Source organism: Chanos chanos, chromosome 1 (assembly GCF_902362185.1).
Source record: "Chanos chanos chromosome 1, fChaCha1.1, whole genome shotgun sequence".
Lineage (NCBI taxonomy): Eukaryota > Metazoa > Chordata > Actinopteri > Gonorynchiformes > Chanidae > Chanos > Chanos chanos.
The window spans coordinates 52697646-52709947 of NC_044495.1; the positions used below are offsets into that span (position 1 = coordinate 52697646).

The 12302-nt window shown below is 40.4% G+C and overlaps 1 protein-coding gene across 1 annotated transcript; it reads left to right on the top strand.

Moving 5' to 3' along the window:
- The first annotated feature begins 1878 nt into the window (after positions 1-1878).
- On the top strand, positions 1879-11583 carry slc20a1a (solute carrier family 20 member 1a). Its single transcript, XM_030778593.1, has 11 exons — positions 1879-2137; positions 3415-4161; positions 4566-4706; positions 5138-5223; positions 5341-5437; positions 7604-7723; positions 7929-8144; positions 8323-8824; positions 9798-9983; positions 10427-10511; positions 10931-11583. Exons 2-11 carry the CDS (start codon positions 3816-3818, stop codon positions 11084-11086), a joined length of 1935 nt encoding a protein of 644 aa, XP_030634453.1. The 5' UTR covers positions 1879-2137; positions 3415-3815; the 3' UTR covers positions 11087-11583.
- Positions 11584-12302: the final 719 nt, after the last annotated feature.

Below are 12302 nucleotides of genomic sequence, written 5' to 3' on the forward strand. Positions count from 1 at the left end.
GAGAAAAATACACTTCAGTCTAAAAAAAAAACAAAAAACAGCTAAACTTACTGTAATTTACTGATGATACAGCTTTCCTAGCCTTTTAGTGTAATTTGAACTGAGAATTCCATTGCAAGTCTGATAAACATACTACTAATAAAATACTGTTCTTTATCCAGATTTTTTTTTTTTAAATCATGTGTAGCATTATTTGATGGCATCTTAAAGTAAATATTCAGCAATTTGAGGTTCTAGCATCAGATGAGTGTTCTTAACATTGTGTTTTGTAATCATTTCTCCAATATGCCCCTCGTTTTTGCAGTGTGACCAAATCAAATAAGTCACTCTTTCGATCTATTCAATCTACATAACCGTCAGTTTTCTTTTTCTCTTGATTCAACCCAGCCCTAAAGGTTTTAACAGTTGATGTTCCAAAACAGTGCATGCTGAAGTCATTGACTGTAAACAAACCCATTATTACAAAAAAGTTCCAACAGAACACACATCTCCCACAATAGAATACTGAAAAATAATAGAACAGTATTTTACGGCAATTTTTTTTCGTATCGTATAATTTAGTGAGTGTAATTCAATAAAATACCTGTTGACTCTCACTCTGTGACCCCTATGATACATCCATTTTATTTTGGACCCAACCTTACATGAGCTTTCATTATCACAAGGTGAGGATTGTGAATGTGTGTTGTGAGGGGATCAACGTGGGCAAACACGAAAAACAATTGCCTCCAGTCCACACATTTGATTGATCGAAATGCAGCATTAAGACATGGCCAAGAACCAACAGGGCATTAATCTTAAAGCCTCCAGGAGGAATGCAGCACTGTGTTGCCAGCTCTCTACCAGATGAGTTACGAAAAAAAAAAAAAAAAAATTCCTCCGTTACACAGCGAAGCTGTCATTAAAGCCAGAAGTAGGATTTTTTCATGGACCAGGGTTCTATAATTATACTGTAACCTCCCATACAGCCAGATGAACCCAGTAATTGGACTTGTAAATATCAGTCTGAAAAGTGCATGTGAAAGGTTTGTTGTTTAAATAGCCAAAATAATGCTTGGTGTAAAATAACAGAGGAAGTTAATTACGAGTTGCATCGAAGGCCGATTTGACATGGGGGGAAAGGTAAGAGGGGAACCTCCTTTATGGACGATTTTAATAATAATTCAATCAGTTTGTGTGTGGTTTTATTTTTGTATACATTGGAATTAAGGATAGGTGTGTCATAGGCGATGTTAAGGGAACACAGGTTATAGGTCTTCATAAGCCTACATAGCTTACAAAAGCGGTCAAAGTTCTGTTTAAACATTACCAATGAAAATTCATAGGATATCAATGTCAAGAATAAATAAGACATTGGTATCATCTCCAAAATAACCAATGTTTTTGTTATCTATACTTTTACAACTATCTGATCAGCTATATGTATCACGTTATTACATTACACAGATACTATATCACTGTGTTGCATTATACAGCAAACTAACCTTTGATGATTCTAAGCACGGAGAATGGCGTGACCTCTAAAACCAAGGGCAGCCTATTTGGCTACTGTTAGTTATTACTCGACTGTTTGGAGTAGGGGGGAGAGCCTGTCTAAAATAGTTATGTAATAACTTTTCTCAGCAATGTATAGTTCTTCCTGTATAATGTACAGAATCTATCTGTATTGAATTATAGGGGTCACAATAAGACACGATGCAAAAATACATCGCCGTAGATCATTTCCCTGTTTCTTGCAGTCTAGCTAAATATTAAAGCGAGTAGTTTCTTTTGGAGAGTACAAGCACAGTCTCATGACTACCTCTCGGTCTGTGACGCAACCCTCATCTCCTCCCCCTTCTCCAAAATAAATACTGAACTCAGGAGCAGTTGAAAAGTGGCATTTGATGACCAAAAACGTATGACAGAAGTGCAACGTTTTAGGAACGTTTTCATTAGTTTTTTTTTCTCTTGAAGTTTAGATCAAAATAACACGTTCTTGAGTTTGTTTGAAATTGCCATTTAAAATTGTAAATTACAGGAAGTGTTATATGAATATAGGCGCCAGTTTGCATGTTGCGCGCCTATATCGCTGATCTGCGAGTGACAGCCGAACAAGACCGTGGACATCTCAGAAGAACATTTGACAAACCCGGTGGTGAGTTCATAGAGTTATATTCATTTCATTAAACATTCAGGGCTACTATTACAGATGTGCACATATATTCTAATGCAAAATACTAACGCTGTTGCGGAATATAGACAGGAATTGACTGCAATGTTATTCTGCTGTACATGTCAGGACCATATTAACATACATGTAAAGTCACCCCAAAATGTGGATTCTTCGAATACACTGTAAGCAGTTGGAACCAATATTAGAAACACACAGAAAACATTGAAAAAGTCCCACACATTTAGTAAACTTAAGATGAAATGTGAACATGTAGCGTGTTTTGTTCGAATTGCCTTTTTCAAGTGCCATTTTTCAGTTTTATGGAATGCTTAATTCATACTTCATCCTCTAAGGAATTTCATTTATGTTTGTTGGTAACACGGAGCTGCAAATTTGAACATGATCGTCTTAGTGAGGCTGCTGACTCTCTCTCTCTGCCTTCCTTTGATTTGAGCGCCACTTATGCAATCGTCTGCTAAGAACTTGGCATCGAAAAACAAATACTATTTTCAGGCATATAATCAAATGACATGCTTAATGGAGCGTTGTTAAGCCTGTATTTTAAATACGGAATCTGCATTTCTATTTATTAAATGTGTCACAGTTCGCAAACAACTGTCCACCTATAGTAGGTGTAAAGAGAATGGTGACAAAACAAGCAAACAGCGGTAGTGTGAATGACCCCGTCAGCTTGCTACAACAGAGACTTATTCCAGCTTTCTATACCTGAAGTGTCGGTTGGTTAAGTGAACGCCTCATTTAAGTTTTACGGTGGAAAACGTCTGAGTACATTTGTTCCTTGGGAATGGACTCTCTTGTGGTTGCTGTGTTACACTTATTTGCAGGGGTTAGACAAATAACAGTCCTGAACCCACAGGTAGCATTTGCCACTACATTTTACAAGAGAAAATACAGCCATCTAGCCTATAGATCAGTCTTGTACTCTCTCAGTCAAGCTATTTGAGAATTTCATGTCTTCAGTCAAGGAGTTTATAACAAAATGTGTTTTGTAGTTCCTTTCCTGTTACAGTTTGCTAATGTTTCTTTTTTTTGTTGTTGTTATTTGCTGTATGTCTGTGCTGAATAACAAACCTAAACTCCTGCTGTTGCTTTTCACAGTCTAGAGCTAGTTTAAACCACATGACAAAAGAAAGAAAAAAAGAAAAACAAGGTGGTTTCGCTTAATTACGTGCTTCCCCGTGTGTTGTTTTGTGGAGCCGACGGTCTCTAATCGATTCATATGACTCTTACTTTTTCAGAATGTGTCGTCGATCTTCACCAGCACTAGCTGCACAATGGATGTCAACTCATTCTGCATAGTCCTCCACAGCCAATTAGAAGTCCTCATTAACATTAGTATACGCAGCTAACAACTGCCTTTTGTGTCACTGCTCTCCTCTCCTTATCGTATAACGAGATAGGAAAGGAACAGGGCATAGCTTGTTTTTCTTAGATTGACTAGTCTTCCTCTTAATCTAAAAATCAACATATTTATTTATTTAACGTCAGCGAACAAATACCTCATTAACTAAAAAAAAAACAGTACTTGACATAAGATATTGAGATTAGCTTTATTTATCGAATAGGTTAATATTTTGCCGTTCATCTTGCACAGTCCTTTCGAAAACAAACCAAAGAAATTAGACGAATTTTTACAACAATGGAAACCACCACTTTCGCGACCTTTGAAACCATTACGGAAATCTCCCCGGCTTTTGGAGACATGTCACATTACCTTTGGCTTCTGATCCTGGGCTTCGTCATCGCGTTCATCTTGGCCTTCTCGGTCGGGGCCAATGACGTGGCTAATTCGTTTGGCACGGCGGTGGGTTCTGGTGTGGTCACCTTACGCCAGGCCTGCATCCTGGCCACCGTATTTGAGACGGTGGGCGCTATGCTTCTGGGAGCCAAAGTCAGCGAGACCATTCGGAAGGGCATCATCGACGTGAACATGTACAATGGCTCCGAGCCCCTGCTCATGGCCGGCTCCATCAGTGCCATGTTTGGTGAGTGGTCACAGTGGATGAAGCCCATCCTACTTCAGTTATGGTCAGTTATGGATAGGAGATGGAGTATTCTATGAGACCTTGGTAACTCCTCTCATGTTATCACTATTACACACATGTAGCATGGACAGAACTGTGCTATTAACATGAAATACAAATGATCTTTTTTTATCATTCTGCTATAATTCTGAAGGCTTCTCATATAGTCACTCACTGGCGTTTACATTCTTTCACTGACACGGTGTCACATGTTCATACACACATATTGTAAACAAACATTTGCTTCCCTGCCACTGTTATATAAGATTAGTTGAGGAATCGCAGGATGCCTCCGTGGCGAAATTTTCACACGTCGCTGTAAAAAGACAGACAGGCGTATCACAAGTGCTCGTCTGTGTCCGCAGGATCGGCTGTTTGGCAACTTCTGGCTTCGTTTTTGAAGCTGCCCATCTCTGGAACGCACTGCATTGTGGGTGCCACGATTGGGTTTTCCATGGTAGCCAAAGGTCCCAAAGGGGTCCATTGGATGGAACTGATCAGGATTGGTATGTACCTATTTTGATCCAGAGCTATAATTATCATGGAACTCTCAGTTTTGTGTGTCTCAAGATTTGGGGAGGGTGGGATAGTTTGTGACAGGGAAAGACTCTGGGTCTTCTTCTTTGCTTTAATTTTGTTGTTTAGTCCTTTTTCTCAGTGTTCCGACACGAGTCTATTTTTAGACTTGTACGAGCTGAACCCTACAGACAGAAAAAAACGTGCTCGTGTGAGCAGACCAGTGTCTCCAGCAATTTAAGAACTGTTTATGGATACACAGCTTATGATTCTAAGAAAAGACTAAGCTTAATGATGTGAAAACATACGAGACTATGTCTGCTCTTTGTATAAAGTTCTATAGCTCAACAGGCAACGTAATAGATCCAACTCAGCAATACGAGTGACCTGGCAAATTTATTTTGTTTGTGCTTTATTTTAGTGACGTCCTGGTTTCTCTCTCCTCTGCTGTCTGGAATCATGTCTGCTGTTCTCTTTTATTTCGTGCGCAGATTCATCTTGAATAAGGTACATAGAAGATCTCGACAGATTTGTGTTTTATGCGCCATCTCCGTGTCTGTTTGTTGCCACCCAGTTTTTCCATTTCTGATGGTATCTGCTCGCAATTATTTTTATCTCTGTCAGGAGGATCCAGTACCCAACGGATTACGCGCCCTGCCAATCTTCTACGCAGTTACCATGGCGATCAACCTGTTCTCCATCATGTTCACTGGCGCTCCACGTGAGTAACGACACCTCAACGTCCTCGCACACGTTGCCCGCACAGACACAAACAAACAAACAAACGAAAAAAAAAAGAGGAAAAATTCAAGTTAGCCCTGCCAACGGAGCGCAGGGTGTCAGTGGGTTTTGTGGGGCACTGTGACTCATTTGTTTACGTAGGACGAGCTTTGACTGGAGCCAACACAGCAGCCAGCCTTCAGAGCGGATATATCTGAGACAGTCCAAAAAAAAAAAAAAAAAAAAAGAAAGAAAGAAAAATATGGTACACGGTGCACTCCCAACTCTTTTATCCTTCTCTTGTGAATTCAGTGTTCGCATTCAGGCACCAAATACATGAGTATGCAAAATTATCGTAGCGTTCTCTTTTGATTTTTTTTTACGTTCTTTAAAAAAAAAAAAAAGGATTTTAAACGCCGAATTTCCACCCCTTTGTTCTCTCTCACTTGCAGGGCAACGCTTTTCGAGAAGGCAACTGGCCTGGGCCGTTTACTGAAGGCTGCAGGCCGGTCTGTTTCAAAATACATGTAAAATACACGCACACACATAAAACACACAATACCCATGGCATCACATACACTTAGCGTTAGCACCAAATACAACACAGGCATTCAGTACAAGCCCATACCATCTGTCTTTGATTTTCTCCATGAAACACAGGCACACTCACACACATATATACATACACAAAATTTTTCTTTTATTACATAACCACAAGGCCAGAGGAGGAGATCCTGTCCTGCTGTTCACCCTCTTCTGTTCTTTTCTTTTCTTTCCTTTTCTTTTCTTTCTATTTTCTCTCGCTCCATGGCAGCTTGAATTCACAAAAGCTCACAGCATGTTTATTACTGTAGTAACATGAGTGGTTGACTGCATAACCAACCTTACTTTGTTATAGTGTTTGCTAATCTTCACCATACCTGTCTCATTACTAGACCACTCCAAGTTTTATGTAATTTTTAATGTCCTAAATTTCACATCATAATTCCTGATATCTGATTGTTATCATTTTGATTGCATTGCCTAACACAACACCTCAACAAATTATCCATATTAGGTAAGTTGATGGAACTACATTAGTATAACTATCATGCTTGGCTTCCCATGTTTTGTAATTTATTGGCCTAAAAATGTATTACCCTCTGAGAACATTTCTAGTTTGACAACAGCACAACCCCCCCCCCCAAAAAAAAAACCAAAAAATGATGGGAAGTCAAGATTCTTTACAATAACAAGAGAATTCTGACAGACCCGTGTTAACTAAATGTTTGTACTTCATGAAAGGTTGAGCCATAATCACAAGGGCACACTCTCATTCATGCTCTTTTTATCTGCAAATGACATGTGTGTCTGCGCAGCATAACTGATACCGCTACGGAAAAGAAGTCGCTCAACCCCAGGAAATCTAAAGAAAAACTTAGATGGAACGAGAAGTTTTCACTAGAAATTTCTCCACCGACAGTTGTGAATTGGATGTCATGTGATCGTTCTGTTACCTTGTGTAACTATTTATCTAACTGCAGTGCCCGTTCGCAGAGTCACTCTGCGCTCGCAGAAGCACATGGTCCTAAAGCCCGACCTACTTCGAGAACGATAGCGCGTTTATTTCCGTGAAGTGTTTTTTTGGGTTTTTTTGTCGTTTATTTTTTTGTTTGCAATTTTTTTTTTTTCACCCACTCCACTGAGCTATTTTTAACTTATCTCGGGCATTTTTAAGAGCCAGTTCATGCGTGAAACATGATAATTTGTGGAATGTGGTGGAACCCACTTAAGGTAATTTAGGAAGTCTTTTTTTATTATAAGGCTCTTATTTGAAACTATCATAAAAAAAAAAAAATCCTTTTCATTGGTACTGTGTCTTGCTGAAATGTCCTCCCTGAATTTTTTGTCCAAATCAACTCCAACAACGGCCACAAAGTTATTAGAAAAACTGGCTGTTCATAACCAATGCCGTGTTATTTTCCACGTTAAAGTAACTGAGGACCCTACTAACAATACTGTTAAGCCGTCGCTAAATGATAAATCTTTTTTTTTTCAATTCCTCTTGATTGAGATGGGAAAACTGAGCTTGATGGAGCCGCAGTGTACTGTGTTTAATGGTGCAGTGCTTTTGACTCTTCACTGGATCGTCAAGTTCTTCTCTCTTGTCTCCCCGTTTGTTCCGCAGTGTTGGGGTTTGACAGGGTACCATGGTGGGGTACTCTTCTCATCTCGCTGGGCTGTGCTGTGGTGACTGCCATGGTGGTGGTGTTTGTCGTGTGCCCACGCCTGAAGAAGAAAATTAAACGTAGGTTTTTCATTTTGCCTTCGCTGTCCTCTCTCTGTACGGTCTCCGCTATGTTTAGCAAATAAATGGTGAGGATTGTTGTGTGGTTCAGAAGATGTAGCGGGCTGACTCACCGGTCGGCACGCAGATTGTCATAGATCTGAGCTCTAAACGTTCGTGTGATTTGGAAAAAAAAATGTGATAATGTTGATTCTCTTTTAACCAGGTGAAATGGCCTCTAACCCTTGCGAGACGCCGCTGGTTGAGAAGAAGCCCACTGAACCTGCCCCCCAAGAACATCCCCTCACATCCCATACCTACGCCCCTGTACCACAGGCACCATCTGCCGAAGACAACAAAGTGGCCTTTGACATCGGTGACTCGGAGGAAACTGACCTAGACAACAAGGAATTTGATACCAAAGACCTGGAATGCACCAATGGTGAGAGGCTTTATACATCACAAATGGATGTACAAACATAAATTTACGGGACATTTTGAGTTAAATGTGCTGCTGAATAGAAGCTATTTGTTGTTTAAATTAAAAAAAAAAAAGGTAGAAAGGAAAAGCTGACAGGGTAAACCTCCTAATCTGATTTCTCGTCGTTTGACTTCCATAGCACTTAATGGCACGGTGGGCGGGGTCATTCCCGACCTTAATGGAGCCAATTTCCACACTGTGCACAAAGACTCGGGCCTGTACAAGGATCTGCTGCATAAGCTCCACTTGGCCAAAGTGGGCGACTGCATGGGAGAGACGGGCGAGCGACCAATCCGTCGCAACAACAGTTACACGTCCTACACGATGGCCATTTACGGTATCCACGGCTCCTCCAGCCAAAGCGATTTCAGCCGGACCGGAGAGGAAGGCGAGAAGAGGCGAACCAGGATGGACAGCTACAACAGCTACTGCACGGCGGTGGCGGACGGTGCTCAGGCAGCGGGCGAGGACAGGGCTCCGGACGTGGAGGTGGGAGATGAGGCCAGCAGGGAGGATTCTCTGGGGGAGGAGGAGTTGGACGAGCTGGAGGTGGACAAACCTGAGGTGTCTATACTCTTCCAGTTCCTGCAGATCCTGACTGCTTGCTTCGGGTCCTTCGCCCACGGAGGCAACGACGTCAGGTACGAGGAGGAGAAAAAGGAGCTGGAATTCGAACGCGTGAAGATTAGTAGAAATACAGAGGGTTAAGTGCGGAGACTGAAAGATTGAGCTGCCGTACCATTGCCAAAAAAAAACCAAAAAAACTTCTTCTCGTGTGTTGACTTGATAATTACCTCTGATGTCCACTTAATCACATAGAATTGCCCTGGTAGAGGAAATTTGTTCATTCAAAAAGACAGAAGTTAAAAACATCAGCATGTGAAGAGAGAACATGGATTTCTCAAGTAGGAGAGATTCATGATTTATTTGGGATTAACAGTTCGAATCCCAGCTTCGCCGCACTTTTAAGGAGAGGTTAGAAGTCCATGAATGTACCATTGTCTGTGTTCCCATAGGCAGGTGTTTCAGCTGAGGTGTTATTCAAACTCCTTATAAGTCATCAGGGTTAATGAGGTGTCAGCATCATTTAGGAACTTCTTGTATGAATAGCGCTTTCCTTCAACCATGTCACATCATTTGACAATGCTACACAGTTTCAGTATATGAGGAGTGGGAGTGTGTCATACACTGTTTGGTAAATAAGGGAGAAACAATTGGGAGAATATGGGTAATTCAACACTCTAAATCAAAGAGAAAAATTTTGGAGGAAGAGAAATTTGGAGTTATATGACCATACAACACTGAGAAAAATCCTTCATCAAATCGGTAGAAAATGCTTTCAGCCTTCAGGTTGGGGTTAGGCAAGGCCAAGTTTCTGCCCGTAACTTTTTGTTTTATAGACATTGCTAGATAACACATATCCAAAATAGATTGTATTGTAAATTAAACAACTGTTGTTTGTTGATATGTGAACCTGGTGATCCACATATTTAAACTCACATATATCAATGAGATCAGTCAAAAACATTGTGAAAGTATGTTAAGGGTTAACTCCAGCTACACTTTTAATGATTCACTGCAACAGTTCCCTCTGTATCTCTTTCTCTTTCTCAGTAATGCGATTGGTCCTCTGGTTGCTCTCTGGCTGGTGTACGATAACGCCTCTGTGGTGTCTAACTCTCCCACACCCATCTGGCTGCTCCTCTACGGGGGAGTGGGTATCTGTGTCGGGCTTTGGGTGTGGGGTCGCAGGGTCATCCAAACCATGGGCAAAGACCTCACGCCCATCACCCCTTCCAGGTAATTACAAAAAACGAAATGAAAGCGCTGATAATTAATAAACACTTTTTTTTTTTAATTACCTCAGTGCAGAACTGTTGATTTAGATATATTAAAAACAGTTCTCACAGAGCTTGAAGGGCAAGTTCCCTCTCTGTTTGTGTTATCTTTTGTTCATGACTGTACAGTGTCAACAAAGGCATCTGAGAACAGATGTGTCCCATTGCAAATCACTTGCAGCCTTATCAGTAATTTCCTCTTGTCCCTACAACAAATTCATCTTGTTCTTCTCTAAGCGTAATAAATCTGATATCGGACATGACCCCAAGAGAGAAACGGTATTAAATGGGAAGCAAAGTGTTCCATTCATTTTTTTTTTTTTTAGGTGAATAGATGTTTTAATGAAAGAAAAAAAGTTAATTATGATTGCTTTAAATATGCGTGAATAATATTTTCCTTCACAGTGGATTTAGCATTGAGCTGGCCTCTGCCGTGACTGTAGTTGTGGCTTCTAACGTTGGACTCCCAGTCAGTACTACCCACTGCAAGGTAAACCACTCCCAGAAAACCCCCAGAGACCCCGCGCAGTTTCCTACGCTGCTGTTGGGTACTGCTATTATAGTAACAGGAGAACAAACGTCAATACACAACTACTCAAATACTGAGATTTAATACTCTGTTTTCTTGGAATGTTGCACTAACCTTTTCAAAGTTATGTGAATAGGGTTAGACTCCTGTGGTTTTCATTTAGCGTTTGTTTAGTCAAAATTTCACCGTATAAATATCAAGCTTAAAGTTCGGCCGGCCTAGTGATTTCGTGTTTCATACTTTAAGCTGCTCAAATCCTAAAAATTTACCCCAGACTTTTTCTTTTATTGCTCTCGGTGATGTGTTTCATTTATTTTTTCTCAATGTATTATCCAGTTTCCCTCGGAAAAAAATCCTTTTCCCTCCTTCTCTGTGCGTAGGTGGGCTCCGTGGTAGCGGTCGGCTGGCTGCGCTCCAGGAAAGCGGTTGACTGGCGTCTCTTCCGGAACATCTTTATAGCCTGGTTTGTGACGGTGCCGATCTCCGGACTCATCAGCGCAGCCATCATGGCCCTGTTCACATACGTTATCCTGTGAACCAACAAATGACTGGGAACAAACGCACCCCTGGAGCTCTGTTTTCTATTGTAAATGCTTTCAACTACCTAATTAGGATTGTCTGTATTTGCTTCACTGTGCCTCTGTGTCAAATTTAGGTTTCCGTTTTCAGTGGAAATATCAAAATGATCTGTACTGTACATAGATAATCATTGCCCAGATTCACTGTGTTTATGAAACATGTTTGTAATTTTCATATGTATTTCTAATGCCTAAATTAGAAGTTTGAACAGAATAATCATGGCTGTCGATTTAAAAGCGTACCCAAAGTTCAGTTGAGGACTAAAGATTATTCCAAATTTTAGAGAATGTAAATTATTTTATATATCAGTAATCTTACCCACAGTTTGGGAGGAACTAAATGATGATTTTATATATTTTATAGAAACTATATCTGTAGGCCTCAATAAGGCAGGATTCTGGTTTTGCTTTTTTTGGGATGTACTTGCACGACAATAAAAGCAAATCAGCCCAGCTACAATTGTTGTCTTTCCTTCTGTATCGTTTTTTTTTTTTCTTTTTCTTTCACACCCACTTTGGAACACATCATCCACATGTGTTGTTAAACAGTTATGAATAATTTATTAACTTCATCTAAACAACAAAATAGTAGGCAACATTGTAATTACAGCTAATCTCTTCATGGATGTATCCTCAACAACATAATTGTTTCATACCTGGGTTTATTCTTTATGGTTAAAGATATCATCTATCATGTTAAGAAGTGATGTTTAAAATGAGCACCAAATATCCACAAAATTTTATGTGTTCATTTCTTGACTTGACACAGACACGCGATCTTTGTCTTGATACCACATCCGATAAATACATCAAAAATAAACTACGTTGTACCAAAGCAAACAGTGACATACTGAACTGAACTCTCCGAATAAGCCAGGTCTGCGAAACACCGGGTAACGCAGGACACTGAGCTCTTTTCTAACTCACAGCTGTTCCCTTGATTATCTCTTATCTGTCCAGGTTGGATGGACCTCTCTGTTAGCGCCGCCCCGTGGCAAAGTATTTGAAACTACAATGGGTGTAAAACTGACGACGGTTGCGACGTAGTTGGTAACAAGGGTTATGGTTGAATAACATTTTACGTGCAGATCATTTGCACAGTGCTGAGCAAAGCAAATAGAGGCACGACAGTGCGAGTTCACAAGTAAACTTGAGTTCTGCCATAGTCTTAACC